We start from the raw sequence: 27,454 nt of genomic DNA on the forward strand, positions 1-27,454 counted from the left end.
ACCCCGAGGGCTGAGAGAGGACTGGGTGGAGGGGGGGGGATGCTGGGATCTCCACCTGTTTCTCATTAGCAGCAGCTTGTTCAGCGCCAGCCCCGCTCCCCATCCCACCCTGGTGATCTTGGCAGCTCCACTATTTCCCAGTGATTTCTGCCTGTCTCAAAGAGCATGAGATGAAAGGTTTGGCTGTACAGCATCCCTCCATCCATCCGTCCATCCCTCCCGGCTGGACAGAGCAGCTCCATACCCTTGCACCCACAGTGACCCATGCCTGTGTCCCTGGGCACTGACCCTGACCCGAGGAGGGGTGTCAGGGGCTGTCCCTGTCCCTGTCCTCATGCCGGCCCTGACCCATGGGACAGCAGGGACTGTGTTTCCGGGTGGTGGAGGTCACTGGGGTCAGCCGGCCCCGCTGGCTGAGCTGAACAAAGGGGCTTTATTTGCCTGGGGCTCGGGGCGAGCGCCGCCCGTCTGGGAGCGAAGCCGCCTGCGTCAGAGAAAGGATGGAATGGGATGGGGGGGTCCTCAGAGGGCAGGAAAAGCATTGGGGCTGCACTGGAGTCCAAGGGGAGCTGTCACTGGGCACTTCAGAGATGAGATCCTGGGACCCTCATGCCCACACCCCCTGGCAGGAGGATGCTGGGTGCCCAGGGCTGATGCACAGCCACTGTCCTCATCCCACGATGCCATTGTGGTGCCAGTAGTGCTGCCAGTCTGCTGAGCAACGCCCAGCTTTATAAAATACATCTGTTTTGCCTCTGAACAGTGCAGAAATGCCCCACAGCAAGGCCAGAGTGGGGACACAGACAGATGTCCAAGCAAAGAGTGAGACACCTGGTGTCACACCAATTTCAGCAGGTCAGCATTGATGGCAAGTGCCAGCTCCTGGCTCCTCCCCTCCATCCCAGGCACGGCCAAAACCATCTCACAAAAGCCAAGTGCGATCCACCAGCACAGCAGCAGCTCTGTGCAGCCGTGCAGGCGCTGCTGGCGCGGCCGGCCGTGCGTGCTCTGGCACCAGAATGCACATCCTACTGCCACGTGATGGATGTGGAAGAAAATGTGTTTGCCTGTGGAGAGGGGATGTGGATGGCGGGATGGGGCTGGGAGTGGGGCTGGCAGGGGAGGCAGGATGCTGGGATGTGGGACTGGCCAAGGGGCAAGGCTGCCTGGAAATGGGCTCTGCTGGGCCAGGGCTGTGTTAGGGAGAAAAGCTGGTATGTAGGTGTGCTGGTGCATGGGGATGTTGAGCTGGGGAGTGTGTTGAAGCAGAAGGGTTTGATTTTTTCATTTGAAATGGCATTTCTGCTCCCTTGGAGTATAAAATGAAACATTACCAAAAGAGGAGAAAAAGGGGGGGGGGGGCGAGTCATCAGTAACCATTCCTTCCCACCCTGAAAAATCCCCTTTGTAGTCACATTTTTGCTGCTTTGTTTGTTTTCCAGCCTGGATATGAAGCTGCAGCTCAGAGGCTCGTGTGTCCCTGTGCCATGGCTCTGCTGGCCTCAGGCTGCAGGGTGGCATGGCCCTCAGGGAGCCACACGGTGGGGATGCCCCTAGTCGGGGATGCTCCCAGGGAATGCAGCAGCTGTGGTGGTATGCTTGCATCACCCAGTGCCTGGAGGAATACAGCATGGGAAGTGCAGCCAGGCAGTTCCTGATCCTGCAGAGAGGGATGCTCCTGACCCCTGTGCCTCCAGCCCTGCATCCCAGTCCTCAGCAGGAGCAAGGGCATGGTCACTCAGGGCCAAGAGGTTCGTTCCAAGGAGGACTCGTGCAGGATTTGCTTTTGCAACTGTAAATCCAAACAGCAGCTGGTCCATGGGCCAGCTTTCTGGGGAACAATGCTTCCAGACACATGAGGCTCTGGGGCTTGCCCCTGGCCTCCCCATGGGGGCAGGACAGGCGAGGGATGAAGATCCTGGAGGTGCAAAGACATGTGGGGGTCCCTGGCACAGCCCATCCTCCTGCCTGGTCCTGGGAAGCAGTCAAGAAGGGTTTGGATCCATATCTTTCCTCCCACAGAATTTGCACCTCGTGTTCCCACTTTTTATTCTCTCTGGCAGTGTTTGGTTTAATCCACGTTGGAGCCTGCAGGGTGAAGTGTCTGGAGCCATCCCAGCCACGGCCACCGCTGTCCCACACTGGGCACGACGTCCTCTGTGTGCAGGGGGCACCCAGGGGAGCAGATGCCAACTCCCCCCAGAGCTGGGAGGCTGCTGGGAGAGTCTGCTCCAAGCATCGCCCAGTCTCCACAACTCCTCAGCTCCCTGCCAGCTCCGGGAGCGCTCCAAGCCCCAGACCCTGCTGATTAGAGACATTTAACATTCCTCCCAATGCCAAAGGGTTCTTTTATCAGCGGGGGTTTTTTTTCCTGCAGACTATTTTCTTTTCATGAAAACATTAAATGGCCTGAGAGATAAGGAACAAATTTATAGCAGTTCACACCGAATCAGCCAAGGCACTGGCAAGGAAAAAATGCCTTCCCTCCTGCTACCCGCCTTCCCTCGCACGCTCCCCACCCTGGCCGCTTCCTCTCATTCTCTCCAAATTCTACAGACTCCCACGAAAAGCTTGGCCAGCCCGTCCCAGCTCTTCCTGCCCAGGCAGGGCTTGGTGCAAGCTCTCCACCGAGCCAGGGGATTTGGCACAAGGAGGTGCTGGCACAGTCCCATTCATCCTCTCCCTGGGATGCTGCTGAGGGCTGCCTTCATGCCAGGGTGATGCAGCCTTGTGTCCAGCAGCCCTGGACATGAGGATAGGATCCTGGACATGAGGATAGGATCCTGGACATGCTCTCTCTCTTGGCACGAGGATGGATTCAGTCTGTGCAAAGCCTTGCCTTAAAAACGAGCCAGTCTAAATCTGGGTGGATGTTAACTGTGGGTCTGGGTGAGACCTGTCAGCCCCCCCTTCCCTTCCCCAATAAAGCATCCCTTGTTCCATCTCTGCCGCTGGGAGCTGCTCAGCAAACCAGTCCCGGGGCTCACAGAACTGTAATGTTTAAGTTACCAAAATCTGCAATAAATTTTCCTAGCAGCCCCCAATCATCTGGCCCCCGTCCGCCAGCACTGCCGGTTTATGAGCTCTGAAGAGCTATAAAGGCCTTTTACTGGCTGCCTTTTTTATTTCAAATTAGAGTGTGACTGGATAAACACTGGACAAAGTAAGGATTTACTGGGCATCCTGTGTAGTGCAGGGCTGGGGGCTCAGGGACAAGTGGAGCTGTGGCTCCGTGGGATGGACAACATATCCCAACACCCTGGGTGAGTGGATTCATGCCTTCTTTCTCCTGGCTGGCCAAAAACACGAGGGCTGGTGAAGGGGAACCCACTTTGGGAGCCCTCATGGGTGCCAGTCAGGGGGTGGGCACCAATGAAGAGCCCCAGTGCTGAGGAATCCACCCAATCTGGGGAAAACAGAGCACACATGTGGCCCTCTCCATCTCAGACCACTCTTGGAGTTTTACCACCAGTGGATGTCCTCTCCTGCCCAGAAGGTCAAAGCCAACATCTCTTCTATGGGAATAAGGGAGGGATGCAGTGCCAAGGACCCTGGATGTCCCCATTCCACCCTGAGGTGGCTGGTGGGGGCTGCAGGGGGCAGTGGCAGCCACTGGCAGTGCTCAGGACCTGGAGATGTCCCTTCCCTACTCGGAAAGATGGTGTCACCCATTTTCCAGGCACCATGGTCCGTCCCCAGACACCACAACAGAGGACAGAGAAGAGCAAATGGGTAAACAGCTTGAGAAGGGGATCCCATGTGGATATTTGCCAGCCCTTCCCTGTCAGCACCTTGCCTGCTTGCTGCTCCAGGGATGCTCTTGTGTCCTTGGGATTTGGGCAGGGAGGGGACATCCACCAGCCCTCCTCAGCCCCTCTGGGCCACTGTTAGTCACAGCTCATGGGACCTTTGGGCTCTGCCATTTCCCTGGGACAGGAGGGATGTTTTGGGTCTCAGGCCGCTGGGGATGTTGGGGTTAGCTTCCCCCACTTCACATCATGCCCAAAAAACAGGGAAAGGGGCATCCCTTTCTTGGCTTTGAGTTTGGGGGCTTGGTTGCCCTTTTGGGGGGACAAAACCATGCAGGGGGTGATCCTGGGTGAAGCAGAGCAGCTCTCCAGGCTGTAATTTAGGGTGTCCCTGCTTTAGGGAGGGGTTCCAGGGCAGAGGGGCTGCTTGCTGCTTGCTGCAGCCCCCCAGGACCGGCGCTGTGCCCCGAGCTGGGCTCAGGGCTGCGCTCCCAGCCGCCGCCAGCGCTTGAAGAATATAGGTGGTTAATGCCTTCAGCATGTATGAAATATCCCATATGCTGGGAAACAAAAGGGGCTCTGTGCTATTAAAGTTTCATTTCCCCCCTCCCCTCCTCCCTCCCCTCTCCCCCCGTTCTCCCTGCCCCGCGCGGCTGCAGCAGAGCAGCAGCCGAGCCGGGCGCTGCGGCCCCAGCTCCGGGACCCGGCTCCGGGCACGGCTCAGGGGCAGCGGGACGGGACCTGCTCCGGGCTCAGCCGGAGCGCATGGACAGCAGCCAGCTTCACTTCCCCAGGGGAGACAAGGGGAACAGAAAGAGGTGAGCGTGGCGAGTGCGAGCATCCCCGCGCTCACCAGAGGCGCCCCGGGCTCCGTGGCCATCCCAGCGGGATGCTGGCGGGGCTTGGCTCTCGGTGACCTTGGGGACAGAGCGGTGTCACACGGCCACCTCCAGGATGGAGAGGGCTCCCGGAGGAGCGGAGGGTGGAGGGGGGCTTCCCTGGAGTGCTTTCCTCACCGTGGGTGGCTCCTGGCTCCTCTGTCCTGCCCAGTGTGAGGTGCCCCCCTGCCAGCACCCAGTGCTTGGCTGGGTGAACTGGGAAGCTGGAAGGGGGAGCAGCCCTTTCCCCAGGACCCTCCGGAGCTGTTGGGGAAAGGATGAGCTGTGGAGGGGAGAAAGGAGGCAAGGGGGAAGAAGAAGAGGGAGGGAAACGACAGCCAGGGGACTCGAGGGCAGCAAAACCAGCCCTGTGCTCTGGGGGGACCCTGGAACCTCACTGCTGTCCCAGCCCTTCCTTGTGGTCAGGCTCCCAGGGTTTCATGGGGTTTGGCTCCAGCAGCTCCTAGGGCAGCTGGGCACAGGTCCCCCGGGCTCCTGAAGGGGTTAAGAGAGGAGAGGAAAAGCAGAGAAAGAAAAACAGAGTGTTGGGAGAGAGCAGCTCGGTCAGGGGCTGTTTGCACTGGCTTGGATGTGTCCTCGGCGTGTTTATTCCTACTGCACAAGCGGCTCTGCCAGAAGGGAGCCAGACTGCTGAGCACACACACACACACAGCCCCAGCCCAAAATGCTGGGGGACCCCTCTGAGTAGCGAGGTGGTGGTGCTGCCCTGGCCTCAGGGAGCCCCGGAGCCCCCAGGAGCAGCAGGGCTGCTCTCCTGCCTCGCCTGGACTGCCCGGGCTCTCAGCCTTGGGGGGCTGCATGGGAAAGGACCTCATGTCCCAAGGCCACCAGCCTGCTGTGCTGCTGGGGCCAAGGCCTGGGAATGGGCATGTGCTGGGGTTTGGCTGCTTTCCTGGTCTGGAAAGAAAACACTCCCTTCCCCGGGATGCTCTTTGTTTCCCATGGACAGACCCGTGGGGCTCAGAGGGGCCAAACCCTGCACTTGTGTGCACTCTGTCCCTGTGCTGCTCAAATGTCCTTTATCCTGGCCCTGGCAGCTCCCTGGCTGTGTGCACCCATCCCTGCTCTCAGTTCCCATCCTGCCTCCCTGGGATCAGAGCTGGGGGCCGAGGCACGGCCAGGGCTGCAGGTTTGAGTGGCAGCAGGGAGTGCTCCCTGTTTCTTAGCAGCCCAGTTCTGCTCTTCAGGGAGCTTTAGGGCTTCAGGGATGCCTGGAGGTGATGGTGGGGGGGCTCACAAGGGGGAGGACAGAGCTGGTGGGCTCAGCAAACCTTGGCTGAGCTGTCAGGCCTGCTATTGACCTCGGATCTCTGCACTGGCAGGTCACATCCCCTGATCCTGACAGCCCCAGGTCACGGCCCCTCGTTTGTCTGTTCAGGAGGACCTGGGCAGGGCTGTGACAATGTCAAACACGGCTGTAAAAGCCAGCAGTGGCTGTGCCAGCCCCCAGGATTACCTGGGAACTTCTGCAGCCTGGTTTGGAGCCTGGGGAGTTGAGATGCTCAGACTCAGTTGTCCCAGCTCAGGCAGCCCCGAATGCTCAGAGGTTGTTTAAACTGGATTTGCGAGCCCCTGTGGGGTTTTCTGCTTGGTTGCTGTCTTGTGCTTTGTGTCTGCTGAGGCTGAGCTCCCTGGGGCCACTGAGGCTGCAGGATGAGCTGTAACTCCACTGCCAGAAAGTTCATCCCACTCATCTCAGGGCTGTGGGGTGAGTTCCACCCCCACTGCAGGGTGAACCCCAACCCCACTGCAGAGGCTGCCCTGAGCTCCCCACCCAACACGGGTTTTGGAACAACCACCAACAGGCAGCTGATATCCAGGGGTGACCCCATCCCCACAGTGCTCTCCTCCAGGAGCAGGGTTTTGTTCAGTGAGAGTTCCTTCATTCCCCTCCCAGGAAATGTGCGCTGGTATTGCCTGGGAAATGCGTGCAGGTGCTGCTGTGCCAGCCCGCCCTCCCTTCCCTCCCTTCCCTCCCTTGCCTCCCTCTGGCAGCTGCTGCTCTGAGGGGAAATCTGGCTGTGGGACCTGCTGTGCCAGAGAGCTGGTGGTGCAGAGCTGGGATGTTCCTGCAGGATGGGTGAGGAGGGTGAGCTGCCCCGGGCACACAGGGGTGTGTGGAGCCAAAAGCTGCCAGAACCTGGCTCGCCAGCCCAGCTCGCCCTGCTGCCATGGTGGTGCCAGTCCTGGGGAGAGCTGTGCCACACTGACTTGATTTTTCAGTTCATCTTCTCTCTTGGACCTCTCTGGTTTTTGCATTTCTTTTGAGCTTTGAAAAGGCTGAGCTGCAGTTTCATCCCTGGCTCCCTGTAGCGATCTGCTGAGGCTCCAGCTGATCCCCCTCTGTCCCACAGCAGCAGGGGAGAGGTCCCTGAGGATGGTCACCCCCCTGGTGACGCCTTGGGCTGGCGTCAGGCTGAGCTGGTGGGACATGGCAAAGCTGGCACTTTGCTCTGCAGAGCTGCCCTGAGAAGAAGGGCTTGAGGCAGCTGTGAGAGCCAGGCTGGGGCTGTCCTCATTGCCTGGAATGCAGCAGCTGGAGCTGGGGTCAGGGTTCAAGCTGAGCAAAGGGCAGGACAGGCTGGGACCTGCCCTGCGTGGGGCTGTCATGCACTCAGGACATGGGCAGCTCCCAGCATGGTCTGGCTGGGACCCCCAGGTCAGATGGGCCCCACAGGGGTGGCAGGAAGGGGAAGATTCGCTGCTGCACCCAGCCAGGAGGGCAGAGCAGGATCGATGCTGCTTGGAGGAGTGCACAGACTGCTGTTTGATGGGTGCAAACCCTGTGCAGCATCAGGATTTCTCGGGGACTGGGACTGGAACATGGGCTGAGCAGTGGGAGGAGGGGAGGGGGCGTGCTGAGCACCAGAACCTGACCAAAACCCCCTCGGCATGGGGGTGGTGGAGTGGGGCAAACACCCTCTGGGGCTGGGCTGGGATGGCTGTGCTGGGGTACAAACACATTTCACCCTGAGCGCAGCCCAGCCTGCGCCGTGCTGCCCTCCGAGGGGCAGCATCCCCGTCCTGCTCCCCGTCCTGCTCCCCTGCCCTCCCCAGGGCCTGGACCCCAGGGAGCTGCCTAGGGAGAGCTCCACTCCCCCTGAACACAGACGGACGGGCCCCGGGCTGGAGGAGCGGTGCAGCAGCTCAGAGGGATGCGATCTGCCCACATCCAGCCCTTCCTTCCAGCCTAGGGCGGACAGGGAGGGGACATGGTCCAGCTGGCCAGGATGCCGCTGCCATCCTCCTCCTCCTCGCCTCGCTCAGCGCTGAATCACGCCCGCAGCCCCCGTGCCCATCCCCGGCATTCCTCTGCTGCCTCTCGGCAGCAGCTGCGGGCTCAGGATGTGGGCACAGGGCAGGGACCGGCAGCCCGTGCCCAGCCCGTGCCCAGCCCGTGTCCAGTCCCTGCCCAGCCCGTGCCCAGCCCGTGCCCAGCCCGTGCCCAGCCCGTGTCCAGTCCCTGCCCAGCCCGTGTCCAGTCCCTGCCCAGCCCGTGCCCAGCCCGTGCCCAGCCCGCGCCCAGCCCGTGTCCAGTCCCTGCCCAGCCCGTGCCCAGCCCGTGCCCAGCCCGTGCCCATCCCGTGCCCAGCCCGTGCCCAGCCCGTGCCCAGCCCGTGTCCAGCCCGTGCCCAGCCCGTGTCCAGTCCCTGCCCAGCCCGTGCCCAGCCCGTGCCCAGCCCGTGCCCAGCCCGTGTCCAGCCCGTGCCCAGCCCGTGCCCAGCCCCTGCCCAGCCCGTGTCCCCGCCGGCCGGCCAGGGTGCTGCGGATCGCAGGGGTTGCACGGGGACAGGAATTCAGGAATGTTGTTTTTTCCATCCCGGTTTCCGTCAGGTAGTAAATCAGCGCTGCAAAAGGCTCTTGTTTTCCCCAGCACGCTGCTGCGCCTGCCCTGAGCCAGGACGAAGCCATGCCTGTCCACACTGCCATTGCTCCTCAGGGAGCATCCCTGGTCCTGCCGGGGGAAGCGATCACATCCATCCCTCTTTCCCTGTGCCCCTCCCCTGAGCACTGGACCCTGCCAGAGAAGGTTTCCCTCCCTCCCTCCCTCCATCCTGCCCAGCCCAGCTGTGTCTGTCCTGCTGCCATCCCCTTCTGGCTGTGAGCAGCCTGGCTCTGCCGTGGAAGGGCGCTGAGGTGGCACAGGTGACCCCTGCAGGGTTTAGCAGTGGGCTCCTTGTGCAAGGGACACAGTGCCTTGTCCCAGCACACAGCTCAGCCGTCCCGGCCAGGTACCCAGGGAGCCGGGAGGGATATTGGATTGCAGCAGGCGGGAGCGTGGCCGTGCGCAGGGCGGCCAAACGCTGCTGGTGACACCCGAGGTGTCTCCGGTGTCAGCTGAGAGGGCAGCGCTCCCTCACAGCGATGTGGGGCTGCCCCGGGCGATGCAGCCTCCCCTCTCCTGAGGGAAAGGGCCACGGGAGGGAGGTGCCACGTGGAGAAGGAAGGTGCCCAGCTCCCCTGAGGGGACATTCAGCTGCTGGCACAGGGGAGGTGTAAAGCTCCCCAGATGTATTCATTGCAGCTGGGCTATTTTGGAAAGGGACTGCGCCGATCTTGTGACTGGAGCTGGGGACTGCAAGTCTGGGCAGCAGGGTCCTGCCTGAGTGACAGCGACCCGCTGCCTGACCCGGGAAACCCGAGAGCCCCGCGGGGCTGGGACGGCTTTCACACCCCTTCCCGGCTCGTTTCACGGTGATGAAAGCCCAGCGTGCGGCAGGGATGTGGCTGAGAGCAACACGGGGAAGCGAGGACAGAGCCAAAGTTCGGCTGCGAATCTGCCCCTCCACTTCATGGCACTCCCGTGGCTGGGCCACTCACGGTCCCCAGGGCTGTCCTGGAGGTGCCCCCCGGTGTTTTACAGCTGTGCCACCTCCTGCCCCTGCTCTGTGTCTGGGACAGACCAGCCCAGACCCCCAGCCGGGTGCCGGGAGCAGATGGAGACAAAGACTTTGAGCAGACCCCGTCTCCCCCGGGCTCAGCAGCCTGAATGCCAGCAACGCCTGCCAAAAATATTTGTGTGGGACGTGGAAAGTTAACTTTAGTTTTCCTTTTTTCAATAGCTGGGGGGGGGAGGGTGACAGGGTGTGAGAAAGGCAGGTGGGGGGGCTGTGCATCACTCGCCAGCGAGTGGGCAGGAAGAGAAGCCGAGCAAAAGATCTCCTTGCTGCCAGATTTCAACACTTTGTGAATTGAAGGATTTTTTGTTGTTGTTGTTGTTGTTGTTACTCCCTCCCCAGCACCATTTTGCAGCTTCTCTAGGGACTTGTTGCCATGAGGAAGCTTGAGGAGCCTCTCAGATGGACACAGGGAGCAGCTGCTTCTTGGGACACTGAGTTGGGCACTGCTGCCCAGTTTGGGCGTCCTCTGGAGCTGCACCCCTGAAATGCAGTCTGAAATGACCCTCATCCCTCTTTACAGCCTTTGTTTGCAGGTGGGGGCTATCTCAGCCTGGCTTTGTGGCTATGGCTGCCGTTGCTGCCTGCTGTTGCCAGCACAGTGATGCACCCGAGGCATTTACACACATCCTACCTGGCTGGTGTTCCAACAGACAGCATCAGCCCAGCAGCTTCTGCTAGAGATCCGTGGCACTCATAAATATTCCCCTGCTGCACTGCTGGTAGAGCCCAGGAGCTGTGTCCTGGGGGGAAGGAGGCTGCTCTCCACAGCTCTGCCATCATTCCCCCTCTGTGCTGGGCCCAGCCTGGCTCCCAGGGGGGCAGCAGACGCCTGACTCAGTATTTGGTGCTGTGGGCAGCCCTGTCCCAGCAGAGTGTCCTCAGGGAACACCGCAGCTCGGGTCTCAGCAGGAAGGGTTTGCCTGGGGACCCCCGGGGCCGTGGGTGTCACTCCCAGGAGATGCCCGTGCGGGGAAGGCGCTCCCACATGGATGGGAAGCTCTGGAAGATGCTTTCAGGGAGCTCCAGCTCCCCCAGCAAACTGTCAAGGCAGCTCTGGTGTTGGATGGACATGACTGTGCTGCCCCAGAATCCTGCTCCCTTGGGATAGGGTGAGGAAATGGGAGTGGGGAGATGCAGACCCACCCTGAGAGGTTCTCTGCCCACCCACGCTGGGCTGGGGCTATTCTGGGCAACTTTCTCTTTGTCCTCATTTGAGATAAACTGGCTCTCTCCAGCTCCAACAACTTGCCATGTTTCTAAGGAAAGATGTGGGTGGCTTCCTGCAACTATTGATCCCCCAAATTACGTAAAGACGAGGGTGAAATTTCTTTTTCAGAGAGAAACATTGACATTTTCTCCTCAGGTTCTCTTTGCAAATCTGTGCTGAATAATTGCAGCAGAGAGGAAGGATTTCAAAAAGGGCAGAAGATTTCCTTTGGGCGTTCTCCAAAAAATGCAGCCTTGTGTTTGGGAAATGCCCGAGCGCCTGCTTTCTAATCTGCCTTTTCCAAAATAACCTTGCTAAGGACAGGAAAAGTTTTGCAGAGAAGCTGTGTGAGCCCCGAGGAAGCTGCAGGGTGTATTCCTGCCAGAGCTTAACCTGCGATGTTGACCTGGTGCTTTTTCTTATTTCACTGAGAAACCTCACAGTAACTCAGGGAGGGGTGTGGGATGAGCAGGAGCCCCTTTTCCTCCCCAGCTGGCTGTTAGCTTGGGAAATCCATCATGCTCCACGTGCCCTGGGTGCTGTGGATCTCCCAGAGGTGATTCCAGGACCAGCCGTGCCGTGAGCAGGGCTGGGTGATGCTGTGTGAGAGGGCTCACAGGAATTTCCGTACACTGCAACCCATATCCTGCCCCGGGAGAGATGACATCCCCCTCTCCCAGCTGATAGCTCGTCTGTGTTGGTGCTTGGCTCCGTCACCCCGGCAGGATTTGTGCCTGGCAGGAGGGAAGTGGCTCTGTCTGCGCTTGTCCTGACGCCGCATGAGTCACTCGATGGTTAAACACAGCTTGGCTGCGTGCTGGAAATTTTCCCTTTTTTGTTCCTGATAACCCTGAGCAACATCCTCAGGGGTTTGCTTCTTGGCTGGACACTCCCAGCTGCGGAGCAGCGGTGCCCCAGGGCTGAGCACTGACAGGGGTGCCACATCTGGGCTGACAAAGCAGGGCGAGCAGGGCACAGGGTGCTGTCCCCAGGGTGAGGATGGATGGATGAGGGTGCTGGGGTGGTGAGCACGGTGGTGGGGTTGGGGCATTTCCAAATTGCATCTCAAGGGGTCCTTCCTCATGGGCTGAGGTTGCTGGGAGCTGCTCTGTGGCCATAGGAAATCAGTGCAAGCACAAGCATCCTCAACACTCCTCCTTCCCTTCACACAGGTCTTTGGGTGCTGGTCCTCTGTCTGGAAAAGAGAAATTCCTGCATAATCCTCCTTGCTGGCCTGCCTCCCCTGGACACATCCCTCCATCTGGGTCTCCAAAACCTGCCTGCTCCTGTGGCATCGTGCCTGATCTTCCTGCAGGAGTAGTGGCTGCCCTCCCTCATGCTGCCCGTGCTCTGAGGGAAGATCCATCCACCCCCCTGGCCATGCAGAGGCTGTGGAGCGCCAGTGAAGGAAACCAGTGAAGAAAGATGCTGAGGACAAGGCTGCAGCAGCTCTGCCTCCACCCCCAGCCCGGCTGCCCCGTGCCTGGCGAGGCTGAGCAGCCCCCCCGTGTCCGTGGGACAGCCAGGGGGGACACTGAGGGGGACAGTGGCTGTTGGCAGGAGAGGGGCAGCAGAGGGGGGCAGAGCTGCCCTCAGCTCTGGGATGCTCCAGCCTCCCAGGCAGGCGAGCAGGAGGCACGGACGGGACTGCTGGGAGGGAAATCGAGTGGGAGCTGCCAGAGGGACCTCAGGGGGCTCAGCGGGGATGCACCACAGCCCCCATTGAATGGCAGCAGCCTGGCCTTGGCAGAGGAGCCTGCAGCCCCCACAAAGTGCCCTGGCTCTGCCCCAGAGCTGCCCCCCACAGCAGACAATCCCAGCCAGGAGTGGAAAGTGGTGAAGATCCAACGGGTTCTCATCAACCCTGACTTTGAGCCAAGGAAAACAGGTAAGAGAAACCCCCTTTGGCCACTGTCCCCCTGGAAAGGCACTACTGTGCTCCTGGTGAGAACACCCAGCTCTTCCCAGGGCAGGACTTTCCCTGGATTAGAGGTCCCAGGCTTCCAGCAGAGCTGCTGGGACTAATTTAGCTTGAGATGATCTCTTTGGCCTTACAAATAAGGAGGAATCTGTGGCTTTTCTCGGGAGGGGGGTGGGAAGGCAGCGGGCGGGTTCCCGCTGTCCCCAGGAGCTCAGCCCATCCCTCAGTGGGGCACGGCCAGGATGGAGTTCCCAGCCCTCACCCCAATGGGGCTTGGTGGGATCCTGCCCAAGAGTGAGCAGGAGCAGCTCCTGTGGCACTGTCTGGGACAGGGACACCTCTCCTCCATCGATTTGGGATGGCCTAGTGTTCCTCACATGGCTTTGGGCCATTTCTGTCAGCCCCTGGTTAAAAACCAAGGGTTTATTTCAGTCTGGTTGGTTCCTACAATGCTCCCTGCCATCTCCTCACTTCACAGCCCTGTGCCACAGCCATTCCTGCCCCCATGAGTGTCCCTTCAGCCATAGTGACACCACTACAGGCCCATACCCAGGGTTCCTGTGGCTGCTGCCATGCCTGGAATGCCCCACCTCCCTGTGGGAGATGCTCCCACAGAACCCATCCTCTTACAGGCATTGGATCCAGTTTTAAACCCCTCTTCCACCCTGATTTCTATTTTGCTCCTGCCCAGCTGTTATCTCAGCTGCCACACCGTGCCAGGTGTGTCCTGTCCCCATGGGGGGGATGGCATTATGGGATGCTGCTGCCCAGCTCAGAGCCTGGCTCTCCCAGGGCAGCCCCCAGCACTGGGTGGGGTGGGACCGGCTGGGGGTGCTTGACACAAACCCAGTGTCCAGAACCCACTCCCTGCCCTTCTGCAGTGTCAGGCATCCTCCAAACCAGCGGCCCCTGGATGGGACACGGGCTGGGAAGCTCAGCCAAGCCCTTTGGCTCACAGCTGCCCCAGCAGCATCGTGTTTCAGGGCTCAGCACACAAACCAGATGGACCCAAATAGTCTTCCCATTCCTCACTGCTCCGGGATGGCAGATCTGTGGTGGGGAAAGGTCAGGCCTGACTCTGTCCAGGCTCAGCATTTTCCTAATCCATGCAGCCATCCAGGGCTTTTGCTGCCAGCCTGGAATTTTAAAGTAACTCAACAGGTTTGTTGGAAAGAGTTTGTCTGTCCCGTTTCCTCCCCCTCCAAGTGAGATCACCACCAGCCGCTGCCTGCAGGACCCGTCAGACTTTCCAGAGCCTGCAGGCAGGATGTCCCCGAGGGTCCTGGGAGCAGGGACCTTGCCAAAAGCCTGCAGGTTTGGGGGAGAGAGCTTTGGATCAGTGCGGGTGAGAGGAAAGGGCAGGTGCCCTCACAAGTGGCACTGGGGCTGTTCCTGCAGCAGGAGCATCCCTGGGAGGTGTCAGGGGCTTGCTCCTCTTTGTAGCTGCCATGGGGTGCTGGACCCCCCACCTCTTCCAGTTTCTTCAGGAGAAGAGGATGCATACAGAGTGCATCTAATCAACTCTAATAGTTCATAAAAACATTGGTCTTGTAAGCCAAAGATTGAAGACTAAACCCCTTCTTAGAGTCACCCCACCCCCCTATCTCAGGAAGAAAGGATTGAAACCCACATCTCCAACTCCCAAAGCTGGCATGTTTGACTAAACTACTTCCTGACCCTTGCACTGAACAGCCCGAATCGCCCCCCAAGACACCCCCTGCACAACCTCCAACATCACAAAGTCAACAGCAATTCTCACCCCCCAGTCTAAAGCAACCCCACACCCAGAGTGGAGCAGGGCTGGCCCTGGGAGCCAGGAGCCAAACGGGTGCCCCACCTTGAGCTGTGTGGAGCCACCCAGGCGGGTCCCAGGTGCCCCTTTGGTCCCCATCCAGCAGCCCAGGGCCAGGCTGGCTGCTCTCAAACATCCAGCACGGCAGCCCGGGCTGGCTGGCACCTCTCAGGGCAGGCTGGGGAGCGCAGGAGCCCCGGGAAGGGGCAGGGGCTGGGAGATGCAGGAGGCAGGACTGGTTTCTCTGTCTGGTGTGCAAATAAATGGAAGGTTTCACTCCCTGGGGGCTGCAGAGCCAGCGCCAGGCTCCCTCAAAAACCAGGAAAGCACAAAAAAGCACAGAGGGGCAGGAAGAAAGGAAATTAGAAAGGCAAAAAATCAAGCCAAGAGCTCATGCTGAGGTGTGGACAGGCATGGGAAGGGGGTGAGGCCGGTCTCACCCGCAGCCAGGGAGCTCTGCAGCCCCAGGGAGCTCTGGTGGAGGCGGGAGGTGATGCTGGCTGCCCAGGGATCGTCTGTGGTTCTCTTGGGAGCATCCCAGCCCTGGCAGAGGGGGGTGAGGGCTGTTTCCAGGAGGTCCCCAGGGCAGTGACATCGGGGCTGGATTTTTGTCTCTGGATGTTTTGCCTCCCTCCAAGTGCTTCAAAGCTTTAGCACTGAGGAAACCTGCGGGAAGGGGAAGCCCCACACCCCCAGCAGCGTCTGAAACGTGAGGTGCTGCGGGGGAGAGGAGGGAAAAAGAGTGAGGGGCTGGGTAAGGGGGTGTCCCGGGATGGGTGAGAGGATGCTCAGAACTGTTATAGGGAATGTGTAGGGCTGGGGGAGAGGGATGCACCGGGATGGGATAAGGCGATGCCCCAGAATGGGGTAAGGAGATGCCCCGGAGTGGGAAGGGGATGCGGGGACCTGGGTTAGGGGATGCCCGGGCTGGGTAAGGGGATGCCCGGGCTGGGTAAGGGGATGCCCAGGCTTCTCCCCCGCCTCGCAGCGGGCTCAGGGCAGACCCAGCCGGGACGAGAAAGCGGCAGAGCAGGAACATCGGGGGCGGCTGCCAGAGTGGCCGGGCGGGGGGACCCGTCCCGTCCGGTCTGTCGGTCTGTCGGGGCGGGCAGGGGCAGGGGCAGCGCCGGCGGGACCCGCCACCCCCCCGGGCCGGCCCCCGCCCGCCGCCCCCCCCGGCCCGCTCCGAGGGCGGAGCTGCCGCAACTTTCCTGGCCGCCGCCTCCTCGCCGGTGCAGTCGGGCTGCGCGGGGAGGCGGCACCGGCACCGCGGGTACGGTCGGGCTGGAGGGGTACGGGGGCAGGGACCGGGGGCTCCGGGCGGGGGTGGCACTGCAGAACGGACGGGGCGAGGAGGCCGTGTGGGCACGCAGAGGGGCTGTAGGGGTCTGGGGGTGTCGGGGTGTCCGGGGATGGCGGTGAGCAGGGGGTGCTTAGGGGTCCGGGGTGCACGGGGGGGACGGGAGTGCATGCCCAGATGTCCCGTGGGTGCGATGGGGGGCGAAGGGTGCGCGATGGGCACGCACAGCCGGGGCTCAGCGGGGTTTGTCCCCAGCAATGAGCGGGGCAGGTGTCGCTTCCCTCCGCCGGCACCCGGGTGTCCCATGTGGGTGTGGGAGGCACGGCGGGGACACACGGCGGGGACACACGGCGGGGACGCGGAGGGGCCTGGGGTCCTCCTCGGGGCTCGCAGGGTGGCACCTCGCAGCCCCGCAGAACTTCCCAGGCGATGTCCCCTGTCCCCTGCGTCAGGGACGTGACCTCCCCTGGCCATGCCACCCATGCTGGGGACACGAGGTCTGGCCCTGAGCTTGGCAGCCAGCAGGATGGATCCCTTACGGGTTGTGCAAGGGACAGCAAAGGCCCCGTTGCGTTCCGCCGCCCTCCCCGCTCTGCCCACCCCGCAGGGACACTCGGAGCCGTTTGACCTTCTCGGGGCACCGGCCCGGCGGGGCTGCCCCGGGACCTCGCAGCCCGGGATGGGTCACAGCGAGCTCCAGCAGCTTTGGGCACGATGGGGCTGGGAGGCATTTCCCAGGCAGGATGGATGGAGCACCCGTGGTACCCGGCCGTGGGACGGGCTGGTTCTGCTGCTCTCGGGATGGCAGGGCTGCCTGGGGGAGGTCTGCCCAGCTCCAGACGCCTTTTCCAAGATAAAAGCTTGATTTTAGCCAGCTGGGGAAGGTGCTGCCTCCACCTGTGTGGTGGCAACTGCTTCTTCTTGCCCACTGTGGATGCATGCAGGGCTGGGGCTGCTCAGTGCATCCCCCAGGACCTGGGGATGGGCAGGGGCAGACAGCCCCCACTCAATCCCCACCATCCCTTCTCCTCCCCCTGTGTGGGAATTGGGTGCCCCAGCACTGGCTGCTTGGAGCCTGTGGGGCCATTTCAGCAGGATTTGGGTGCTGAGTGCCAGCCAGGGCTGGGGAGGCGAACAGCTCCAAATCCAGCAAAGCCCCTGCGAACAGAGCACAGGCAGAACTTGCAAGCGCAACGAATTTTCTCGCTGTGCCACATTTTGTCACTGGCAAAGGCGCCCGTGTGGAGAGGCCCAGCACAGAGCGTCTGCCAGGCAGGAGAGGCTGATCCCACCACAGCACCCTCCACTTGAGCCAGATCTTTTTGGGGCTGCAGGGCCAGCAGGGATGAGAACATCATGGAGGTTTTGTATCTGGGGCATAGGAGGGCTGGAAGCTGGGAATGAGGCAGAAAATTTTCATCTCTCTATCCATATGTTTGAATCACATCCGTTTCTAGCTAGCTCAGCTGCCTGTCTGTGCTACCCTCTGTGTTTTCCTAGCTGCAGATTATTTGGGATAACTGGGAGCTGGAGGGGAATGTGTGCACAGACTTAAATGTGGGTGAGTTGGTATGCGTTGCAAAAAATCCTGCACAGCTGTAGCTGGGGCAAGGGGCCAGCTTGCTGCTCTGCCAAAAAACCTGCTTACATTTCCTCAGTGGCCAAAGTCCTCAATGTTTGGGTGAAAACACTGGATCTCCTCTCCCCAGCATTGCCTGGCTGTGGATGTGCACTGAGGTTCGTGTCAGGTGGCACAGAGCGTGTCCCTGTGGAAATGGGGTTTGTCTTGGTTTCACTCTTGGTTTTGCCAGTGGGATTTTGCCAGCAAGAGGCACCGTTTGGGTTGACCACAGAAGTCCAAGAAATGTTTGGAAATGGGGAAAAGCGCCTGCTGGTTGTGGATGGTGGGTGCTGTGTCAGGGGGTGGTCTGGTAGGACACCCTGACCAAGCTGGGCTGCAGCACCAGGATGGCTGAGCATCCAAACCTGGAGCAGGCCAGGGACAGAGCCCAAACTGAACTTTGGAGTCACCTGCCAGCTCTGACTCTGAGATTTCACATGTGGCACCCTGCAGGTACCATTGGGTACCTCTTGTCTTCTGCCTACAAAGACTTCTTACCAGGCACAGCTTCCAAGTCACTGTTTCCTTCCCGTGACATCCCAGCCATGTCAGGATCATCAGCTTTCACTGAATTTGTCAGTTCAGTGAAACTGCAATTTAAGGCCAAATCTTCATCCCATTTCAACTCTTGGAGTCCACCTTAGGGCAGGATGGGTTCACCAGCCATGTCTGAAACATCCTTCACCTTCATTTAGGGTCAGATGGTGATTCCAGCCTTTCCTGGCTGGACTTCAGACATGCTGCTTTAGCACCCTTCAGGGGGATCCATCCTTTGCATGGAAAGCTGAGATGGAAGGAATTTTTTTCCCCCCATCTGTCCAGGAAGTGAGAGTAACAAAAATGCCTTTCATCACCTTCGTCATCCTCTCTCTGGAGGAGAGAGCACTGCACATGCTGTGGGAAGGGCGGCTGACAGCTCAGAGAGAAGCTGTTAAGCCCTGCACTTGGGGGATGTTCAGGAAGTCACCCCTGGAGCAAGGGAAAACCTGCAGAGCAAGTGCCTACATAGATCTATAGATAGAGATCTATAAATCTATAGATAGAGATCTATAAATCTATAGATAGGGAGAGATCTATAGGCTTCTGTGGCCAGAGTTGGAGTGTGTTAAAGCAGAAGAGCACCTGGAGCTATTCTGTGTGCCAGGACTCTGGCAGCTCCAAGGGGCACAGGATGCACAGGGAGCACCTCCTGCAGCATCCCTGGACCAAGAGAGACCCAGGGTCAGCCCAGGGAGGGCACATGGCAGTGGAGAGGGTTGGTGGGGCTCATTGGCTTGGAAAAAGATGGGATATTTGGAGAAGGGAGATGTTTCCTGCCCGAGGGACAGTGTCATGGGAAGCCAGTGTATGTGGGAAGGAAGGAAGGAAGGAAGGAAGGAAGGAAGGAAGGAAGGAAGGAAGGAAGGAAGGAAGGAAGGAAGGAAGGAAGGAAGGAAGGAAGGAAGGAAGGAAGGAAGGAAGGAAGGAAGGAAGGAAGGAAGGAAGGAAGGAAGGAAGGAAGGAAGGAAGGAAGGAAGGAAGGAAGGAAGGAAGGAAGGAAGGAAGGAAGGAAGGAAGAAGGAAGGAAGGAAGGAAGGAAGGAAGGAAGGAAGGAAGGAAGGAAGGAAGGAAGGAAGGAAGGAAGGAAGGAAGGAAGGAAGGAAGGAAGGAAGGGAGAAGCTGTCACCTGTTGGAATTTGGACTGGGCTCAGGGTAATGGCTGGAAACCAGTTCCCAGTGCCCCTGGACACATGGAGTAATTTTACTTTCACCTCCTTTCTGCATGGCTTTGGCTGCCTTCAGCCCCACACCCCTTTTCCTTCTCCTCCCCAGCACCTGGACATTCTCAGTGCTTTCAGCTCCCTCCTGTCTGCCTGGGGCTGGGGCAAGGGACCAACCTGAGCGCCCCCGGGGCTGCCAGCTGGCCGGAGATGGCAGGGAAGGATGAAGGAATGTTCCCTGTGGCTGGGCGGGGAGTGTGTGGTGTAGAAACTGCCCCAGGTGACAGAATCCCTCCAGACACCATGGCACATGGATAAAGGCTCCAGCACTGGGTGAATAACCTCATCCCATGGCTTAGGCTGCAGCAATTTCCTCTGGACTGCCAGAGGCTTCAGTGTTCTTCATCTGTGTCATAAAAATCGGATGTGAAGAGCAATTCTTACCCTCAGCATCCCCAGCGGCATCCTGAGGGATCAATTTCCAGTGGGCCCAGGCGGACCAGCCCAGGAATGGGCGGTGCTGGGTGGGCAGGGGCAGGGCGGCTGCTGGGAGACCGGAGGGGATGGGTGTGGATGGAAATGGATTGCAGGTAGGGGATTTTAGGTGTCAGAGTCCACCCTGCAGCGCACCTTGATCCCAGCAATGCCATGGAGACGCCCAGGGGCAAATCCCGGCCGGCAAATCCCGGCCGGCAAATCCCGGTGTTGGTCCCGGCTACGTGGGAGCGTATCTGGCGGCTAGGGCAAGCGGGAACGGGCTGGCCGAGAGCTGAGTCATCCCTCCAGCACGGGGAGATCCCCCAGGGCCCCTCGCTTGCTGTTAAAAGGCAGTAGCAAGAGCAGGAGGCTGCGAAATGGCTCCGCCGAGAGCTCGGCTTCTGAGGCAGCCCCGGCGGCCTGGGGAGGAAGCGGGGATGGATGCTCCGCTCGGAGCACGGAACCCGCAGACATCTGGAGCCTGTGGCTTCTTTCTCAACGGCGCCTTGGCCGCGTTTCTCCTCCGTTTCGGAGATAAAGGCGGCGAGGGTGACCCCGCGGAGCGGGAGCAGCGGTGCTGGCCGCCCTCCAGCCAGCCCGGCCGGAGGAAGAAGCGGCCCCGCTCTGTGCGGCCGCCAAAGCAAACACAAACGGGGCGTACAACAATGCTGGGCGCGAACGGGGGACTCTGACCGCCGGCGACGCCGCTGCCGACGGGCTCCTCGTCTCTAGGAGAGTTTCCACTGGCATCTCTGCCCCCTGCCCAGATAAAACCCTCCTGTCGGGCAGCCTGAAGACTTCATGCAGGGCATCCTGCACACCTGAGCTGTGTGCAAGGACTTGCCGGGTGCTGAGGGAGGCAGAAGGGATGAAGGTTGAGGAAGAGGAGTTGCCCGGCTTCCAGCAGCCCTCCTGCTAACCGTGGGCTTGCTGGAAGGATTTGGCTTAGTCATCCATCCCTTTCCCTCGCTGGTAGGCTGAGCCACTGCTGAAAATATCCTGGAAGAGTCCCAAGCAGCACAGAAGGCAAGAAAATGAGGAACACATGAAGGAAGGGAAGACGGGAAGGGATGGGATGGGAAGGAAAGAAGAGCAGGGCTGTGAACGGGCTGCCTTGGCCACCCACCTCCCTGCTGGGGCCGGAGCAGAGCAGAGACACCATCAGAGCCATCCTGGCAGTGCCTTTGGAGCGGGGCTGCGCCCTTGCTGGGTGCGGGGCTGATGCCGATGGTGTCTGTGCCCAACAGCGGCCTCGGCAGGGTGGGGGACACTGCCCTTCCCACGGGTGCTTTCGGGGGGGGCAAGCTCATAGGAAATGGCTCACGCTGAGAAAATGCATTCCCGGCAGCTCCACATCCTCTCGGTGTTAGGGAAGGGCTGGTGCCCTGACCTTTGTCCGGCACAGGAGAAGCCAGCGGCACCGGGCTGCTCGCCGCGGGGCTCGGGCCAGGCTTTTAGCACATCGCTTTTAGCGCTCGTCTTGAGTCCCGAGGCGCGAGGGTGGCTCCTCGCTGTGTCCGTGGCTGTGTCCGGCTGGGCAGGATCTGCACAGCCTCTGTCGGCTGCTGCCATCTCGTGTTGCTCCGCACACGAGTCCCCCACCAGGGCTGCCCACGGCCTTGCTGGGCGGTCGGGGTGGGCTGGCATCTCCCCCGCTGGGGGCTGAACGTGCCGGGACTCGGGGCGAGGGGCCGGGGAACACCCGCTGGCCTCTCCCCCGCCACTGCCTCTGTGAGCCGGGGCCGAAGCCATGTGAGCTGCAATGTGAGCTGCAACCCGAGAGCCGCTCCGAGACATTCCTTTCCCATGTGGTCAGCGCGGTGGGTGCGCAGAGCCCAGCCGAAACACGGGGAGGGGTGGTGGAAACGTCCTGAGTGTCACTAGGTGTCCCCCGGGCCTTCCCATCTGTCCCAGAATCTTTGTGACGGCTGTGCTGGGTCCCCGTTGCCCCCGGACCGTGTATCCCAGCCTCGGTGCATCGCTCCTGCCTTCTCCCACCTGCCAGGGAAGAGTCGGGATGCCGGGGGATACCTGGAGGAAGGGCTGCCAGTCCTGGGGGGGAGGATGCCACCCCACATTCCCTCTGAGGGCCCTAATCCCCTTCTCCTCTGTGCCCAGGTCTCTCCCGCAGCGCCAGCCTCTCGGAGAAGGAGCTGAAGGAGGCGAAGGCGCGGAGCCAGAGGATCGCCGCTCAGCTCACCACGGCGCCCGGCCCCAGCTCCAAGGGCGTGCTGCTCTTCCACCGGCGCCGGCAGCGCGTTGAGGGGCTCACGGGGGCCGGGCATGGCGGGGGGCTGCCCATGAGCCCCCCCGAGCCCCGGCCTCGCCACGGAGCCATGGAGCACAGCCAGGGCCAGGGCATGAAACCAGAGCCTGGCCAGCCTGGCAACCCAGGAGAAGGGATGCTGGCAAACGCCTCCCCGTGCCAGGAGCTTCCTGCTGAAGCCCAGCAGGTCCCACTCAGCGTTTACTTGAAGGAGAACATGGCAGCGGCCGCCGCCAACGGCGTGCAGGAGCAGGCGGCCAGCGGGATGGAGAGAGGGATGGAGGGGCTCGGAAATGCAGCAGCCCCTGCGGGGCCGAACACGGCGGCTTTTGTCCTGCCGCAGAACCGCGAGGAGGGGAAGAACGTCAAAGTGCCCAGTGAGGTGCCCCGTGAAGTGCCCGGTGAGGTGCCCGCTGAGGTGCCCAGCGAGGTGCCCAGTGCGCCAGCGGGGACAGCCACAGGGATGGCACCCCCAGGCGGGCAGCAGCAGAAGGGGACGCAGGGCCGGCAGTACTACGAGGTCCATCTCACCCTGGCCAAGCCCAAGCCCGTGAAGAACCGGACAGCCAGACCCTTCGGCACCCAGGCATCCCCCGCCAGTGCCCAGCCGGCCGAGGAACCCCCTGCCCCCGAGCTGCCCCCACCACCAACCTATGCAGAGACCCTCAGCAGCCCCCCACCCCTCACCCGTGTCCGCTCCCCCCCTGCCTACTCGGCCCTGTACCCCAGCCAGGAGCAGAAGGTGCTGCCGGATCCCCTCCTGGGCTGTGGGGTGAGCGGACCAAACCCCTTGCCCAAAACAGGGATCCTGGAGGAGTCGGCTGCACGCAGAGCCAGCAGAAAGTCCATGTTCACCTTCTTGGAGAAGCCAAAGCTGAGCCCCAACCCCGACCTGCTGGACCTGGTTCAGAGTGCAGACAGCAGGAAGAAGCAGAAGGAGCAGGGGGAGCCCAGCACCGAGGATGAGCCCTTTGCCCTCGGGGCTGAAGCTGCGAACTTTGTCCCCAACAGCACAGCCAGGGGGGTGCAGCACCTCCCACCAGCTGAGGATGCTCCAGCGTGGTCCTCCTGCCTCAAGTCTCCCACTATCCAGCCCAAGAAGAAGCCACAGCCCAGCCACATCCTCACTGAAGCGAGAGGGAAGGGGGCCGAGCTCTTTGCCCGCCGACAGTCCAGGATGGAGAAGTTCATCATTGAGGCCCCCTCGCAGCCCGAGCTGCTGCGGTCACCATCGCCCACCATGTCCCTGCCTCCCTCCTGGAAGTATGACAACAATGCTTACCTGTCACCCATGGTCTCCAGACGCCCCTCCAAGAGTCCCTGCAGGCCCCCCAAAACCCCTCCTGCATCGCTGTATGGCAACAACCTCATGGAGAACGAGGTGTCCCAGAAGGAGCTGGAGATCTCCAGGCACCAGCCTTACCAGCTCCAGTCTTCTCTCTTCATCCTCTCCCCATCCAAGGGGCCGACAAGGTCCATGCCCCAGGAGGTGCCTCCACCCAGACCCTCTCTTCCCGACTCCTACCCCTACCCCCAGCAAGCCTCTTGCCCGACCTCTCCGCTGCCTCCTTCCCCGGTTTGGCATCCCCCCGTGGTGCCCAGCGCCGGCCAGAGCAGTGCCAGCCCCTTCCCCAGCGCTGCCGGGGCTCTGCCCCTGAGCCAGGAGAGCCGAGCCAGCCCTGCAGCCCCGGCCGAGGCGCTGCTGGCCTCGCCCTGCCGCCTGCTGCCGCCGCGGGCTAAGGCCGGATTCCAGGCACCCCGGCCCTCCTACTCCACCAGGAATGCCGGCATCGAGCCGCAGGTGTGGAAACCTTCCTTTTACTACAAGTAGTGGTGGCAGAGAGAAAAACACAGCGGTGCTAGTCTGAGTCCTCCCTAACTAACTGCTCATGGGAGAGCCAAAAGCCAAACCAACCACTAAAAAAAGTTGTGGGGAGGGGGAAGAAAATAGAAAAAAGAAGTGGTTGTGATGTGAGGCTGCAGCACTGGGACAGTGGGTGACAGGTGCTGCTGAGCCCCTGTGCAAGAGGAGCTGAGGAGTCCCGGGGGGGCAGCAGGAACTGGGCACAGAGGTGCAGGATTCCCAAAGAGGCAGCAGGAGCCTGCCTGTCCCACAGGGCTGCTCTTGCTCTTCTCTCTCCTGGAAACTCTTATGGAGCATCACACCTCTGGCTCCCTCCTCTCCTCATCTCTGACTTTTCCAGCTCTCAGAGCTCTGCCTGCTCCTCCACATCCCCTCTGTCCTGGGCTCTTCTCAGCTTCCTACCAAAGCAAACCTGGAGGGGACACACTGCCTTTCTGCCTCACTGTGCCTGCTCCTGGCTCTTCTGTTGCTCCTTCAGGATCTGTCCTCGTTCGCTTCCTCACTGTGGAGGAAGAACTGCACCCCTCGGGGAATGGCAGAGCCCAGTGGCGCTGGGCCCAGGGTCCCTGTGGGGTCCCTGTCCCCACCTGGGCTCAGTGTGGCATGGCTGGAAGCAAGGGATGTGCCGAGGGCAGGGCTGCTGGGTGATGCTCAGCCCAAGGCTTGTCATCCAGCTGTGCCCCTGCCCATGCCCTCCTGCCACTTTCCCCATGGTGCCAAGTTGCCTTTTGACTGTGCTTGACTTCTGCATTTTTCTTTCCCCCCCCTTTCTGAATACACTCTCTGCGCTGTCACACCTGGCTCTTCTCTTTCCTGCTGCCCGGGGAGCAGTGCTGGGTGATGGATCCTGGGGCAGTGCAAGGGAGGCCCCGAGCATCCCCCAGAGGGAGCCTTTAGGAAGCTGCAGGTAATGACAGGTCCTGGGACATATTCTGGGCAAGGATGATTAACAGCAGGCTCAGCCTGCCCCCATCTCCTTGGTGGGCGAGGGGGTGCAGAGTCAAATGCGTTTTGGGGACCCCTTGGAGGAGTGCAACGCACAGGGAGACATCCCCAGCTCCTGTGGGGCTGTGCCAGCACGAATCTTCCCTCGGCACCCTCCTGCCGCTGTACCCTGCTCTGTGCCCGCGTCCCCCAGAGTCACTAACCCGCTCTCTGTCCCTCTCCAGGACAGGCGCTCGTCCCTCCCTGCATCGCCCACCTGGACGCCCCGGCTGGCGCGGCGCTCGGGCAGCCTGGACGGCTGGGCCAGCCCGGCCTCGGTGCCCGAGCTGGATGAGGGGCCCCCCACGTCCCCTCCGTGGAGCGAGCGGTCGCTGTCCCCGCTGCGGCAGGACGCGGAGCCCCGCGCCAGCCGGCAGATGCAAGCGCGGCTGGCCAGGAACATCATCAACGCGGCCCGCAGGAAGAGCTCCTCTCCCAGAGCCGCGGGGCTGGAGAGCTCCCGGCCCTTCACCCCCATCCCCGCCGGGCCCCCCAGCCTGCCCCAATCGCCCCGGCTGGGGCCGAGAGCGCCGGCGCTGCAGGCAGCGGGCAGCGCGCTGGGGAGCCTGGGCAGCCCCTCGCCCACGCACAAGAGCCCCCTGCGATCGCCCCGGGCAGGCAGCCCCCAGCCCTGCGCCTCCCCCGGGATGCCCCGAGCCCCCTGGGCAGAGGGTCGCCGCCTCCTGCTGCCATCCAGCGCCTCTCCCTGCCCCGTGGCCCGGCTCTCCCCCGTCCCCAAGAGCCCCCTGCCATCCCCCGTGGTGGGCGGGCGGTCCCCAGCCAAGCGCGGCACCTCCCGGTCCCCGACGGACTCGGACGTCTCCCTCGACTCCGAAGACTCGGGGACCAAGAGCCCGGGAATCCACAGCTTCAACCTCTGTCCCCGGGGCTGGAGCAGCAGCCTGCGGCTGAAGACGGGGGCTCTGCCCTCAGGGGCTCCCTGCACCTCCTAGACAAGCCAGCCCCAGCCAAAAAACCCCTCTCCCTGCACCCGTCAGCCCGGGTGATGGCCCCGCTCATCCCCCACCGGGAACACACCAACCCCCGGGGCTGAGGTCCCCAAAAAACAGCGTCCCCCCAAAAAACAGTGTCCCCCCAAAAAACAGCGTCCCTTCGGAGCTGCCACGACCCCTCTGTGTGCCAGCGGGGTCAGGTGCCTCCCGCCCCCGCCGTCCCATGGCCCCGCTCTATTTTTACCACGCTGACCTTTCGGGGCAGGACTGCGTGCTCAGCAGGCAGAGTGGGGAGCCGGCCCGTCCCTGCCTGCCCGCCAGCCCCATCCGGCACAGCCAGCGTGGGATGGGCTTGGTGGTGCCCCGTGAGCCCTTGTCCGCAGCCCCCAGGTGTTATCCCGCGGTGTCACTGCAGCTCTGCTTCCCCGGGGGGGCACATCTGCTGCGGGTGGGCTGCATCGATTGGATGCCATGACCAGGCTCTCCCAGCCTCTAGATTTAGCTGGTGTCAATTAAAACCAGATTTTGGAGAGGAAAATTTAATTTTTAGTTCCAGCCCCCCAGTTCCTCACTGCCTTTTTTGTTTTGGTTTTTTTTTTTTTTTACTTTTGACTCCTTCTCAAAGAATTCTCCCAAATCTTTCTTTCCCTAGAGACCAAAAAGAGCCAAAGTTATTTATTGCCATGTTAAGGGGACTGTTTACAGGTGCCTTCCCACCCTGCCCAGACCAAGAGGGACAGCCCCACCGTGTACCTGTCACTGTCCCCATACCCAAGTTCACCACATCCCATCCCCACTCTGATGGATGGAGGAACATACAGGAACCAACGGGTGCTGTGACAGCCAGGGCAGGTGGGGAACTGTAGGAGCTGAAGGAAATGGTAGAAGTTGCAGAGGGTTTGAAGGAGGTGTTGGCACAGAAGGTGATTCTGACAATGTCAGTGTCCCCACAGCTTGGGGCCAGCCCTGGAGAGGGGGCTGGGTTTGGGCTGCCAGGGCTCTGGCATATTCCCATTCATGGAGCCCATCATCCCTTCCCTTTCCCCAGGACACACTGCTGAAGCCATCCCTGATCCCTGGAGCACCTCCACACTGCAGCTGCCCCTCCTGGAGCACAGCCCCCCATTCCCAGGACACATCTCCCCCCTGGCTCCAGCAGCCACCACAGCCTGCCTTCACCACATCGCTGTATACCCAGTTCTGAAATAAACCTCCGTTATTCCACCCAGGCTGGCTCTGATCTGTCCCCCAGGTGGCCTGGGCACACATGGCACACGGCCACCTCCTGCTGCTGCCACATGTCCCCAGGGGTCAGCCCTGCTCCGTGCCAGGTGACATTGTCTGCATCCGGGTGGGTCAGCCCTGCTTCACGCCGGGTTGTGGCATCCTGGTCCCCAAGGGTCAGAGCCCTGCTCTGTGCCAGGATTATGGCATCCTCATCCCTGTGAGTCAGACCTGTTCCACACTGGGGTGATGGCATCGCAGTCCCCAAGGGTCACAGCCCTGCTCCGCCCCCTTTCTCAGCCAGAAATAACTTCTGTCCCGTGGCTGGACCTTGGCATCTGGGCTGGAGCCCAGCACGGCTTGGGGCGAGCAGCAGGAGCCCAAGGGTGCCGGGAAGGGCCAGCAGAGGCCACTGGGTGCTGGTGGCTGCAGCTTGGCTTCAGCCTCATCCCCAGCACAGCAGGAGAAGCATCTTCAGTGCCCCAGAAGCATCTGGGGCATCCCCTGGCCAGGTAGGGAAGGTGAGGTCCCACGTGGGCCTCAGCAGGTGGGTGGGTGCACGGGTCTTGGCGATGTCCTTGGAAAAGGGGACAGCA

The 27,454-nt window shown here is 61.3% G+C and overlaps 1 protein-coding gene across 1 annotated transcript; it reads left to right on the top strand.

Annotated features, from left to right (window-relative positions):
- Positions 1-4,378: 4,378 nt before the first annotated feature.
- Positions 4,379-26,854, top strand: SYNPO (synaptopodin). The gene is made up of 4 exons (XM_030957596.1): positions 4,379-4,567; positions 11,929-12,644; positions 21,686-23,634; positions 24,867-26,854. Exons 2-4 carry the CDS (start codon positions 12,182-12,184, stop codon positions 25,632-25,634), a joined length of 3,180 nt encoding a protein of 1,059 aa, XP_030813456.1. The 5' UTR covers positions 4,379-4,567; positions 11,929-12,181; the 3' UTR covers positions 25,635-26,854.
- Positions 26,855-27,454: the final 600 nt, after the last annotated feature.

The sequence above is a fragment of the Camarhynchus parvulus genome, chromosome 13 (assembly GCF_901933205.1).
Source record: "Camarhynchus parvulus chromosome 13, STF_HiC, whole genome shotgun sequence".
In the NCBI taxonomy this organism is placed as follows: Eukaryota; Metazoa; Chordata; class Aves; order Passeriformes; family Thraupidae; genus Camarhynchus; species Camarhynchus parvulus.